At 34.2% G+C, this 14851-nt stretch overlaps 1 protein-coding gene across 5 annotated transcripts in view; it reads right to left on the bottom strand.

The window, feature by feature from the left end:
* The window catches only part of IFT74 (intraflagellar transport 74), a 126779-nt gene that overhangs the window by 61139 nt on the left and 50789 nt on the right, over positions 1–14851 (bottom strand). For all 5 annotated transcript variants that reach the window (XM_077148000.1, XM_077148002.1, XM_077147999.1 and 2 more), the window contains 5 exons: positions 14381–14519; positions 13261–13323; positions 8656–8799; positions 7152–7192; positions 6148–6227 (listed from right to left, as the gene is read on the bottom strand). In XM_077148000.1, the coding sequence (XP_077004115.1) occupies positions 6148–6227; positions 7152–7192; positions 8656–8799; positions 13261–13323; positions 14381–14519 (467 nt within the window). The remainder of the gene's footprint in view (positions 1–6147; positions 6228–7151; positions 7193–8655; positions 8800–13260; positions 13324–14380; positions 14520–14851) is intronic.

The raw sequence follows: 14851 nt of genomic DNA on the forward strand, positions 1-14851 counted from the left end.
TTCACCATATTGAGGAAATATAATTTAGGAATATATATGAACTTTAAATCATTTGACTTCAGTTTTGTTAAAAAAAATTGCCTTGCAAGATCAAGTAAATCCATCAAAATTGAAACCTTTTGCATCAAAGGACACTCTGAGAAGAGTGAAAGAACAATCCTGAGAATAGGAGAAACATTTTTTTTGAATCATGTATAAGAAAAAGGGCAAGCAACCCAATTTTAAAATGGGCAAAGATTTGGACAATGAATAAAGGAATATCTGCAAAGTACCCTTGGGGGAATGGGGAGAAAGGGGGAAAATTCAACTTCACCATTTGGAGAATTTCTGATATTCTTTCTCACAAGCAGTGGGGACAACCAAATCAATAGGCCGAACTCTCAATCTTGGGGTTTGCCCTTAGACACTTTATCCTGCAAAGAATAGGCTAAGCCTACTTAAAATTAAGCCTAAAACTCACTCCCAGAGAACCTCTTTTGTTGTTCAGATGTGGCCTCTCTCTCTCTCAGCCAACAAGGCAAGTGAATTCACTTCCCTCCCCTGCTATGTGGGACTCGACTCCAAGGGGTATAAATCTCCCTGGCAACATGGGACAGAAATCCTGGGATGAAACAGGACCCAACATCAAGGGATTGAGAAAACCTTCTTGACCAAAAAGGGGAAGAGAGAAATGAGAAAAAATAAAGTGTCAGTGGCTGAGAGATTTCAAACAGAGTCAAGAGGTTACTCTGGAGGTTATTCTTAATTCATTACATAGATATCCCATTTTTGGTTTATGGTATATTGGAGTGGCTAGAGGGAAGTAACTGAAACTGTAGAGCTGTGTTCCAGTAGCCTTGTTTCTTGAAGATGATTGTATAATGATATAGCTTTTACAATGTGACTGTGTGATGGTGATACTCCTTTTATCTAGGGTATGGACAGAAAAGTTTAAAAAAAGGATAAAAAGTAAACAAATAATAGGGAGAACAAAGGTTAAAATAAATTGGGTTGATGGAAATGCTAGTGGTCAATGAGAGGGAAGGGTAAGGGGTATGGAATGTGTGAGTTTTTTCTTTATTTCCTTTTCTGGAGTGATGCAAATGCTCAAAAAAATGATCATGGTGATGACTACAAAACTATGTGATGATAATGTGAACCACTGATTGTATGCCATGTATGGAATGTTTGTATGTTAATATTATTTGTATGTTTGTATGTTCAGTTTTACCAATAAAAATATTTTTTAAAAACAAGGAAAGGACTTGAATAGATATTTCTTCAGAGAAAATACACAGATGGACAATAAGCAAGTGCAAAGATGCTCAACATCATTAGTTGTCTGGGAACTGTAAGTCAAAACCTCAATAAGATACTACTTCACATCTAACCAGGATGGCTACTACTAAAAAACTTGTAAAAATTTTTTAAAAAGGAAGAGTAAGTGCCCACAAAGATGTGGACAAACTGGAATTCTTATACTTTGCTCATGGGAATGTAAAATGCTGCAGGTGCTACAGAAAAAATTTCAGCAGTTCCTCAATAAGTTATACATAGAATTACTATATGAGCCAACCACTTTACTCTTAGGTATAAACCCCCCCAAATGAAAATATATGACCACTCAAAAAACTTGTACATGACTGTTAATAGCAACTCTGTTCACTATAGCCAAAAGTAGAAACATACCAAATAGTCAGATGAATGGATAACAAAATACGGGTATCTATACAATGGAATATTGTTCAGCTATAAAAAGTAGTGAAGTATTAAGGCATGCTACAACATAGATGAACTCTTGAAAACATGTTTCTTGAAAGAAGCTAGGTACACAAGACCACATATTCTATGATTCCATTTATAAGAAATATCAGAATAGTCGAATCCATAAAGCCAGAAAGCAAACTAGTTTGCCAGGGGCTGGAGTGGGGAGGGTAGTACGAAATCACTGCTTAATGGGTAGATGAAAAGTGATGGTGAAAAAGTTATGAAACTAGATAGTAGTGATGGTTGTACAACACTGTGAATGTACTTAATGCCAATGATTTGTACACTTTAAAATGGTTACAATGGTAAATTTTATGTTACACAAATTTTACCACAATTTAAAAAAATTGAATAAATTCTCATCATTAAGCAACCATTTCAAGTTTTTGTTCATTTAAAGTAATTGTGTTATTACTACTTATAGAATTTAGCATATATTTTGGGAGCTAAAATGAATAACACTGTAAAGAATTAAATAAACATGCATGAAATGGCAGCTTAGTGAAGTATGGAGTTTAGTTCGTTCTCCAGAGCAGCTAGGAAATATTCAGGAACAGTACAGAACAACTGCTGGGGCCACATCAGTTACCGGACACACAGCATACAGCAGACTGGACATGCTGGACCAGCTCCAATCCCACCCAGAACCTTGAGTCCCCCATGCCTGGAGGCCAACATCCCTCCCCCACAGGCTGGTTCCCAGAGGGGAAAGGAAAGAGACTTTACTAACAGCAAGGGGCTGAGCTCAACCAAGCTCCAACTGTAGAATTAATTATCAAATTCTGACTACTTAAAATAGGACCCCAGCTTAGCTAAACCTCAAATAAAAGCTAAAGGTACTAGTTTTTGCCCCAGTGCAGAGAGGGCAGGGCTGATGAAATAAAACAAAACAAAAAACAGAGGTTTTTTGGATCAGACAGCACAAAATACTTGAAAAGTCTGGATCCTAAAAAAAAAAAAAAAGACAGAGCACACAGGACCTGGAGATACACAGAGTAACATACCAACTTAAGATCTTGATTAACAAACCTGAGGAATGGGGGACCTGTTCTGAAAAGGACTTTTTTTTTCTTTGTTTCTACAGCTTAACTGCTCTCAAGCTCCAGCTGCCCAGGTAAGGGTGGAATTAAGTTTGTCTGGGAGACAGAGGCTAGACAGGTGAAAGGAGGTAATTCCCCAGAAGCTGTGCCTTTCCCAGAAGAGGGGTGGGCCCAGCTCAGGTGGAATCCCTCCCTCAAGGAATTCAGACCCTAGGCACTGGAAAACTGAAGCTATTAAAGCCAGCCTACAATCTCTCCTCTGTTTCAATCACATCCCCAGCAGAGAGAGTCAGTTGAACTTAAGGCACAGCATTAAGTTTATGCTGGTGTTACTCACAAGCAGACAAGCACCATATACTGGGCAGGACAGGAAAAGCACAGAGTCTAGAGGCTTCATAGAAAAGCTTCAACCTGCTGCATCTCACCCTCAGGGAAAACTGATGCAGATGACTCTTTCCTCCTGAGAGAAGGCCAGTCTGGTCTTCTGGTCTGGGAAAATCTGATTGGAGTCCATAATACCTAAGTAGACCCTTCTAAAAAAAAAAAAAAAAAAAGCACCACACAGGTAGGGCAAGAAACAAGAAAACAAGAACTGAAAAATTCTGATTCGTTAGACAAAATCTATGCTAGAGGTCTAGAACAAGCTGAACTGAATGTCAAAGAACAGAGAACAAAGCCATCCAGCAAGAAAATCCTAGGTAAAAGAGTGAAAACAATCTCCAGAATAAACTAACTAAGGAAATTAAATGCCTAGACGCCAGCAAAAAATAACGAATCATATTAGGAAAATTGAAGATATGGCCCAGTCAAAGGAACAAATCAACAATTCAAATAAGATACAAGAGTTGAAACAATTAATTCAGGATGTTCAAACAGACATGAAAAATCTCATAAAAAATCAAATACGGCGGGCCACGGTGGCTCAGTGGCAAGAACGCTTGCCTGCCATGCCAGAGGACCCAGGTTCAATTCCCAGTGCCTGCCCATGTAACAAATAAAAAAAATTTTAAAAATCAAATAAATGAATTGAGGGAAGATATAAAGAAGGCAAGGAACAAACAAAAAGGAGAAATCTAAAGTCTGAAAAAACAAATCACAGAACTAATGAGTATGAAAGGCACAGTAGAACAGATGAAAAAAACAAAGGAAACCTACAATGTTAGATTTCAAGAGGCAGAAGAGAGGATTAATGAACTGGAGGATGGGACATCTGAAATATGACAAGCAAAAGAAAATATAGGGAAAAGAATGGAAAAATATGAATAGGGACACAGAGAATTGAATGACAACATGAAGCACATGAATACGCGTGTTGTGGGTGTCCCAGAAAGAGAAAAGCAGGGAAAAGGAGTAGAAAAACTAATGGAGGAAATTATCACTGAAAATTTCCCAGCTCTGATGAAAGACTTAAAATTACCGATCCAAGAAGGGCAGCATACTCCAAATAGAACAGATTCAAACAGACATTCTCAAAGACACTTACTAATCAGAATGTCAGATGTCAAAGAGAAAGACAGAATTTTGAAAGGAGCAAGAAAAAAGCAATACATCACATACAAGGAAAGCCCAGTAAGACTACGCACAGATTTCTCAGCAGAAACCACAGAGGCAAGAAGATAGTGGCATGATGTATTTAAGGTTCTAAAAGAAAAACTTACCAAACAAGAATTCTATATTCAGCAAAACTGTCCTTCAAATATAAGAGGGAGGTTTAAACATTTTTAGACAAAAATATCACTGAGAGAATCTGTGACCAAGAGACCTGCTCTGCAAGAAATACTAAAGGCAGCACTAGAGACAGATACAAAAAGCAGGAGAGAGAGATGTGGATAAGGGTGTAGAAATGAAGACTATCAGTAAAGGTAAAAAGAGAAAAAATTAAATATGACATATAAAACCCAAAAGGCAAAAGGATAGAAGAAAGTACTGCCCTTATAGTAATAACACTAAATGTTAATGCATTAAACTCCCTAATCAAAAGACACAGGCTGGCAGAATGGATTAAAAAACAGGACCTATCTATATGCTGTCTACAGGAGAAACAGTTTAGACCCAAGGACAAACATAGGTTGAAAGTGAAAGGCTGGGAAAAGATATTTCATGCAAGCAACAATCAGAAAAGAGCAGGATTAGCTATACTAATATCCAACAAATTAGACTTCAAATGTAAAACAAAAGAGACAGAGAAGGACACTATGTATTCATAAAAGGAACAATTCAACAAGAAGACATAACAATCATAAATATTTATGCACCAACTCAGAGTGCTCCAAAATACGTGAGGCAAACACTAAAAAGAAAAATAGACACATCTACCATAAAAGGTAGAGACCTCAATTTCCTGCTTTCACCAATGAACAGAACATCTAGACAGAGGATCAATAAAGAAATGGTAGTATTTGAATAATACAATAAACAAACTAGACTTAACAGACATTTATAGAACATTATACTCCACAATAGCAGGATACACCTTTTTCTCAAGTGCTCACGGATCATACTCAAGGATAGACCATATGCTGGGTCACAAAGGAAGTCTCAATAAATTTAAAAAGATTAAAATCATATAAAACACTTTCTCAGAGCATAAAGGAATAAAGTTGGGAATCAACAGGTAGAAAGCCAAAAATTCACAAATATATGGAGGCTCAATAACACACTCTAAACAACCAGTGGGTCAAGGAAGAAATTACAAAAAAATCAGTAAATATCTCGAAGCAAATGAAAATACAACATGTCAAAATTTATGGGATGCAGCAAAGGCAGTGCTAAGAGGTAAATTTATTGCCCTAAATGCCTATATCAAAAAAGAAGAAAGAGCAAAAATCGAGGAATTAACTGTTCACTTGGAAGATCTAGAAAAAGAACAGCAAACTAACCCCAAAGCAAGCAAAAGGAAAGAAATAAAGATTAGAGCAGAAACATATGAAATTGAGAATATGAAAACAATTGAGAAAATCAACAAAAACAGAAGTTGGTTCTATGAGAAAATCAATAAAATTGATGGGCCCTTAGCAAGGCTGACAAAAAGAAGAGAGAGGGTGCAAATACATAAAATCAGAAATGGAAGAGGAGACATAACCACTGATCCCGCAGAAATAAAGGCAGTAAGGAGAGGAAACTATGAACAACTTTATCCTAATAAACTAGACAACATAGGTGAAATGGGCAATATACTAGAAAGGCATGAACAACCAACACTGACTCGAGAACAAATAGGCGACCTCAACAAACCAATCACAAGTAAAGAGTTAAATAATAAACCTAAGGTATTTAAACAATCTCTGAGATTCCAATTATTACAGCATCAATAGTACTATGTAACTGTTAATCTACATTATTAAAATACCAGAAACATTACCTTGGTGTTCCTCTAAATCCATGTCAAGTTGTCTAATTTCTTCATTAAACTGATTTATTTTTTCTTTTATATCTGTTAACCTGTTGAAAATAATGAACTTATGACAGATAATGTGGACTTTCAGTAAAACCATTTAATAATGATGTTGGGAATTCTTTTCTCAGTTCATTAACAGTATCTAGAAACAGAGATGCCCTATTTTAAGGACAATACTACAAATTTAAAGAGGATATTCTTCCTTTGACCTCTTTTTATTATTCATAGAGCACAAGTATGCATATTCGAACATTAGGTTGCTTAACTTCAACAGCAGGACCTTCCCCATCCTACTTTTGAATTTGACTTGCTATTATTAGGAAAGTAAATAATCTATAGGAACCTTCTTTTGGTAGATTTGTATAAACTAAAATAAGTTGGCAAATTAGTCTCAAAAATTAGAAAATAAAGAAAAATCAATCACTGATAGAAGATCATATGATTTAAAAATTTAACAAAAGTAATTACAATTACCTAAAGCTACAGTAATTAGGATAGCAGAGTACTGAAATAAGGATAGGCACATACACCAATGAAATAGAATGAAGAGTCCAGAAAATAAACTCATACATCAAGGACTGGGAGGCCTGAGATGACTGGAAAGTGAATAAGAGGAACAGGGTTTCTTATTAGGGTGAATGAAATGTTCTAAAATTGAATGTGATGGTGTTGCACAATTCTGTGGCTACACTAAAAGTCACTGAACTGTACATACTAAATGGATAAATTATATAGTAGGTAAACTATATCTTAGTAAAGTCATGGAAAAAAGCAATAATACTATGCAGTAACTCAACTACACACTCAAAAAATATTTAAACTTGTAAATAAGAAGATTGAAAGCTACATCAGTATTATCAGTGAGAACCATGGAAAGTGTGGCTCTAACGATATGTACCTCACACATTTAGAATGTAATTTAAAAAATGAGAAATGGATATAACATAGTCAAGTAAAAAAGTACTTACTGTCTCTCCATGCTGGCTATTTCCTGGTTATCTTCTTTAACCTATAAAGGCATTAAAAATAAAACAGTGTTTATAGAATAACTTATTAGACTTTCTTAAAGAGAATTTCCTTCTAAGGTATACTGAACAAAACTGTTAAAATCTACTCCTTTTATTGAAACCTATTTCTTAGAATTTAATCTCTGATGATAAGGAAATATCACTAAGGAACTGTTCATGGATTCTTCCCTTCTTCCTCAAAGGAAGGGTTGTGAATTATAGACCTATCTGTAAGGTTTAGGAGGCAAAAGAGAGAAGAGGCAGACCAAAAAACCTTAGAATGAGTGAGCTGATTCCTGCGCTCCCCAGCAGAGCTCACAGAACTCCAGGTAGAGTTGTGAGCTCGCCGCTGGGTCCTGGTGCAGGCAGTTTTTAAGCAAGGGGATTAGGTGACATCTAGAAGGGGTGGGATATTTTACACAGCTCATGATGACCTTCCCTGATCCCCCAACCTAACACTATCCACATGTACAATCAGGCTAACATATCTTCAGGTCTCAATCAATTTATTTAACCATCTAGGAATTCTAAAAAAAACCCAGTTAAATATGAATTTCAGATAAAAAAAATTACTATAAACATATCCCATGCAATATTTGGAATATATTTATCCATATCTATACTTATACTACTAAAAGATTATTCACTGCTGATTTGAAATTCAAATTTAACTTGGCATTCAGTATTTTATCTTGCAATCCTACCCCCAAATCATTCTTCCTTCTCCCAACTCTATCTCTTTCTGGAACGTCAGATATTCTTGTACCTTTCTGAAATGATTTTAATAGTTTAATAGCCCTTGAATTGATTCCTCGGGTTCTTCCATATCCATTGGGCCATTTGTAGGTTCCTGACTGGAGTTGTTTGCAAATGTATATGCAGTTCTCCTAAGGTCCCTATAGTTAGGGTGTCTAAGGATGAACAATAACCTAACTATAATTCACAGTTACATTAAACCCAGGCTTGGGGTAGTAAGAAAACTACTGAATACATGTGAAATGACTTTGTGACAAACTATGATTTCAGAAGACATTTGAAATCTTTTCCCTTTAGCCAGACATTCATAGTACGAAAAATCACCAAAAGTTATTAGTCTTCCGGCACTTAATGTTTTAGACACAAAGTACAAAACAAAGAATAGAATATCATCTTCAATAAGATTATCTAACTATTTAATGACAAATAAAGACGTATTTTAAGTTTTCTAATATGGATCTAAACCATTAAAAAATAGCCAAAATATGTACAAAGGTCATATAAAATGAAAATCTAAGCCAAAAAAATCAGCTTATCTGAGAAAATGATTTTTAACTAGATTTTCTTCATCAAATATTTCCTTAGTTTAGGTGAAATTAATGTCATTTTTTTAATAATAAATTTATTGTCTGATTTCAATTTATATACTTTAAATAAACAAAATAACACATTTACTAAATCCTAAAATATTAAACTTTGTTGTTTCTACCTGCTTAAGCAATCTCTCTCTCTCTTCCATTGGAGATCCCATACTTTTGTCTTCTGCAATCATTTGATCTCGATGGGACTCCAACTCATAAAGTTTTTCATGCAGCAATATAGCCTCCTGTTTTACCTGGGAGTGTGCTATTTCCTGCAGAGAACAAAAAAGGAAAAAATTTAATTACTACTTTATCAAAAATTATTCTCAAATAGGTTTAGTTTATAAGAATAAGGACAAATTTAAACCACTAGCACCTTTAAATACTTTACTTAAATAGAAGTATCAAATACCTATTGTATTCAATGCTACATAGCACATTTCTAAACTGAAGAGTCAAAATAAATTCCTGAAAGAATAAGCAAATTCAGAGTCAGAAACTAGAATACAGGTTACCATGGGGCCTGGTGAGGTTAGGGAATGGGGAGTTAATGCTTGATACAGGGTTTCTGTTTGGGGGGACGGAAAGTTTTGGTAATGGACGGTGAATGAAGGCAGCACAATACTGTGAATGCAATTAACAGCACTAGATTATATACTTGAATGTGGTTAAAGGGAGAATTTTAGCTATATACGTGTTATGAAAATAAAAATTTTAAAACACATAGGACTGTACAAACAGTGAATTTCAATGTAAACTATGGGCTACAATTAAAAGTATAATTATAATATTGTGTCATTAGTTGTAACAAAGATACCACACTAATGCAAAGTGTTAATAATAGGGAAAACTGTGTCTATGGGGGGAAGCAGTTTGTGGAAACTCTTAGTTCTGCATGATTTTTCTGTAAACCTATAACTTTCCTAATAAAAATAATTTTTTTAAACAATTATGGTATACTTTCTTAAGCTATTTTCAACCTAAGATTTACAAGCAATTTGTAGTCTTAGTTTATTTTATTTTCCAAATATAAGATCTGAACAAAAATAGGATATCTCTATCAATGGATGGATAATGAAAAAAAGAAAATGTCACAATGCATGTAAAAAACCTTTAACTACGATGTCCAATAGAGTTTAAATAACTGATCTTTGGAGGGAAAATATTTTCCCCCTCAAATGGGTAATATATATATATATTTTTTTCCATAAATAGAATAGTTATTGTGCATTCACCGTTATTCCATGTTCACAAAGAGAAAATACGAAAGAACATGATCAAAATTTTATGAGCTAAGCAAAAAAGGTAAGGATGGAAGTGGTGATGATGATGATGATTGTTCTAGTTTGCTAGCTGCCGGAATGCAATATACCAGAAACAGAACAGCTTTTAAAAAGGGGAATTTAGTAAGTTTCTAATTCACAGTTCTAATGCCAAGAAAATGTTCCAATTAAAACAAGTCCACAGGTATATCCAATCAAAGGCATCCAGAGAAAGATACTTTGGTTCAAGGCCGATGGTTCAGGGTTTCTCTCTCAAGTGAGAAGGCACATGGCTAACACAGTCATGGTTTCTCTCTCGGCTGGAAGGGCACATGGCAAGCATGGCGTGATCTGCTAGCTTTCTCTCCTGGCTTCCTGTTTCATGAAGCTCCCGGGAGACATTTTCCTTCTTCATCTCCAAAGCACTGGCTGATGGACTCTCTGCTTCACGGTGCTGCAGCATTTCTCTGCGCTTTCTGAATCTACCTCATTCTCCAAAATGTTTCCTCTTTTATAGGACTCCAGAAACTTATCAAGACCCACCCAAATGGGTGGAGATATGTGTCGTCACCTAATCCAGTTTAACGACCACTCTTGATTAAATCACATCATACAGAGAGATGATCTGATTACAGTTTCAAACATACAGTATTGAACACGGATTATTCTGCCCTTAGGAAATGGGATTTATATTAAAACATGGCCATCAACAGACGAGTGGCTAAACAAACTGTGGTATATACATACGATGGAATATTATGCAGCTTTAAGGCAGGATAAACTTATGAAGCATGTAATAACATGGATGGACCTAGAGAACATTATGCTGAGTGAGTCTAGCCAAAAACTAAAAGACAAATACTGTATGGTCCCAATGATGTGAATTGACATTCGAGAATAAACTTGGAATATGTCATTGGTAACAGAGTTCAGCAGGAGTTAGAAACAGGGTAAGATAATGGGTAATTGGAGCTGAAGGGATACAGACTGTGCAACAGGACTAGATACAAAAACTCAAAAATGGACAGCACAATAATACCTAATTGTAAAGTAATCATGTTAAAACACTGAATGAAGCTGCATCCGAGCTATAGGTTTTTGTTTTGTTTTGTTTTTACTACTATTACTTTTATTTTTTTCTCTATATTAACATTCTATATCTTTTTCGGTTGGGTTGCTAGTTCTTCTAAACCGATGCAAATGTACTAAGAAACGATGATCACCATCTATGTGATGATGTTAAGAATTACTGATTGCATATGTAGAATGGTATGATTTCTAAATGTTGGGTTAATTTCTTTTTTTCTGTTAATTAATAAAAAAAAAAAGAAAACACGGATTTTCTAGGGGACAGACATCCTTTCAAACCAGCACAGAAGGGTAATCTGGCAATCTTACATTTCAGAAATGTACACCTTTATATTATGATATATAGCATACACACTCATGTAACTGTGCATAAAATATATTTTCATTGCACTGTTTAAAATTCAAAAACACTATAAATGACTACCTACTCATCTACAAAACTGTACATAATTATACAGTGTACTTTCAAAGGCAGTAATTCAAAAAAAGGAAAATCTCTAAGAACTGATATGAATTAATATTCAAAACACAATTTTAGTTAGGCCTAAGAGTCACCCCCAAGAGAACCTCTTTTGTTGCTCAGATGTGGCCTCTCTCAGTCAATACAAGCAAACTCACTGCCCTCTCCCTCTCTACATGGGATACAACTCCCAGGAGTGTGGACCTTCCTGGCAGCGTGGGACAGAAATCCTAGAATGAGCTGGGACTAAGCGTCAAGGGATTGAGAAAACCTTCTTGACCAAAAGGGGGAGGAGAGAAATGAGATAAAGTGTCAATGTGTGACTGTGAAAACCTTGTGTCTGATGCTCCTTTTATCTACCCTTATCAACAAACAAGTAAAACATATGGAATAAAAATAAATAAGAGGGGGAACAAATGTTAAATTTAGATTGAAATGCTAGTGATCAATGAAAGGGAGGGGTTAAGGATGTGGTATGTATGAATTTTTTTCTGTTGTCTTTTTATTTCTTTTTTGAATTGATATAAATGTTCTAAGAAATGATAATGGTGATGAATATGCAACTATGTGATGATACTGCGAATTATTGATTATATATGTAGAACAGAATGATCATAAATTAAGAACGTTGTGTTTTATTTTTTAAAAAAATTAAAAATAAATAAGTAAATAAATTAAGTGTCAATGGCTGAGAGATTCCAAACAGAGTCCAGAGTTTATCCTGGAGGTTATTCTTACGCATTAAATAGATATCACCTTTTTAGTTAAGGTATAACAGAGAGGCCAGTGGGAACTGCCTGAAAATGGAGAGCTGTGTTCCAAAAGACATGTTTCTTAAAGATGATTGTATAATGATATAACTTTCGCAATGTAACTGTGTGACTGTGAAAATCTTGTCTGATGCTTCTTTTATCTACCTTATGGACAGATGAGTAAAACATATGGATTAAAAATAAATAAATAATAGAGGGAACAAATGTTAAAATAATTTAGTAGATTGAAATGCCAGTGATCAATGAAAAGGAGGGGTTAGGGGTATGGTACGTATGAATTTTTTTCTGTTTTCTTTTTATTTCTTTTTCTGAATTGATGCAAATGTTCTAAGAAATGATCGTGATGATGAATACACAACTATGTGATGATATTGTGAATTACTGATTATATTTGCAGAATGGAATGATCATATGGTAAGAATGTTTGTGTTTGTATGTTGGGATATTTAATAAATAAAAGAAATTCTTTAAAAATACAATTTTAGATAAAAAAATAAAAACTACAGAACAGCATATTCAGTATGATTCCCACACCAGGTTTTGTATAACTATAAAACTGAGATAGGTTTCTACAACTATAAAACTGAGATAGGATTATAGGATTGTTGTGAGGATTAAATGACAATGTTGATGATAAACGTAAAGACCTTTAAAAAGCAAACAGTAAACACTCAATAAATTTTAAGAGTAGTTCTGTCTAGTGAGAGGGCAAGAGACAGGCATTTTTACTTTTTATTTCATTCAATTTTTAATGCCATAAACATACTTTGTTTTGTGAATTAAATTTTTAAATAAATAAATAAGAAAACAAATACAAGCATTTACATCCTTAAAGTGAGAAAAGTGATCTCTCTTCCTCTTGATTTGTTTTTATTTTTACAGTCTTTCAAAAATATGTCTTTAAATTAACATTAGATTTTAGAATGCCATAGCAGGGCAAAATAATTTATTTTGTATACAGCAGATACTCAATAATTGAAGTAATTGTTTCTCAAACTAGGACATTTGTGATCCAGAATGTAAAGAAAAATTACTGAACTGTTAATAAACTACTAAATAAATTATGTGCTTGAGTGAGTTTTATATATAAATTTAGCAGAATTATTTTTTGTAGCTCCCAAGAAAATTCTTATTTGATTCTATACTTACAGCTTCCAGGCTCTCTTTTTTCATGTTTAGTGAATCTAGTTGCTGTTGAAGTGTATCTAATTCCTAAGAGGAAAAAAAAGTAAATATAAATGCAAACTACATTAAGAATAATTTGTTTCTCTGTCCCTTAATCTTTCAAATATGGATATGACAAAGCAAATTTTGCAAACATCTCCAATTTGTAGCTTGCATTTTAACTAGAATTTATTAATACCTCACATAATTTGTTTTTGCTGCTTTCTTACATTCCTCCTAAAAGCTTTGCATAATCTACCTTCAGAAAAATTTTATGAACCTATTCAAGGTATCAGACCTATCCACAGTGAATCACCACTACTTTCTGAGAACGTTAAATTATAAGAAGCCTTCATATTAATGATGTCACTGTTGAAAGTCATAATTTTTCATTTTTATTTTTTAACCATGTTTTCATACCTCTCGCTTTATTTCTTTTAGGGCAAAGACCTATGGCAATATACTTGGATCAGTCCTAAGACAAGATTAGTTTTGTTATACTAAACTGTCAGTGAAGAGACATCTGAGAAACTAAATTATATTCATCACTGGCACTTTGGGGCCTAATTCTCTGCTGATCATTTAATTAAGGGCAATCTGGACATGAAAGAGGACTAACTTACAAATCTCACTGAGTCACTATCATGGAAGATCGGAAGAATTCTCAATAACCCCTCAGAAAGTACCCAAATTGCTTATTCAAGCAAAATGATTAGAGGACAATAGCTGTTCAAGTCAGGGACCCAGAAAGTAAAAGATTTGCTGCTTATTAGGCAGGAAGGAAAAGGAAAGAAGGTAGCTATTCATATGGTTCTAGTCTATGAGGCCTTTTAATGTTTCCATTTAAGGTCCATAAAAAATGAAAGTGTCCTCATTTTTCTTTATGACATACAAAAAAAAAAAGGATGTACAGAATAAATTTTAAAAATATAGTAAAATCTAAACATATATATAGGAATCATCTAAGTGAAGACTTCGATCAGAGGGTCTGGGATGGGGCCTAAGAGTCTGCATTTCTGTCAAGCTCTGAGGGGATACTGATAGGCCACGTTCAATCATACTTTTAGTACCAAGACATTTGGCACATAATAGAAATTGTTATTACCTGCAACAATTTCTCATTTGCAGTTTTCATCTCTACGTACTTGAGTTGTTTTTCAGGAGACATATTTTTGACAATGCCATCTGCTGCTTGCTTTTCCTGTTCAATTTCTTCTTCTACATTTCTAATTTGTTTTTCTTTTCTGAAATTAAAAATATGCAATGTTTCTCTTGCCATTTAGAGGAGAAAAACATCAATTATTTTTACTCAAGTTCCAGTCTCAATACTTTCAGTTAAAGTTACTAAACCATAGTTTGTGATTCAAAAGTCTTTATTTTTTTGTGCAAAAAAAATTATATTTGGCTTATATGAAATTTGCTTGGCCCCCTTCAGCACACATTACTTTATGTCTTCTGCTCCAACCTTAAATTCTTCTATTTCCTTACTTTCCAATTCATTTTACTAAGAGAACACAAAGATTATCACAGAAAATCCTTAAGTCCTTGTATATATGAGAATATATTTGCACTTTTT

The sequence above is a fragment of the Tamandua tetradactyla genome, chromosome 2 (genome assembly GCF_023851605.1).
Source record: "Tamandua tetradactyla isolate mTamTet1 chromosome 2, mTamTet1.pri, whole genome shotgun sequence".
Classification (NCBI taxonomy): domain Eukaryota; kingdom Metazoa; phylum Chordata; class Mammalia; order Pilosa; family Myrmecophagidae; genus Tamandua; species Tamandua tetradactyla.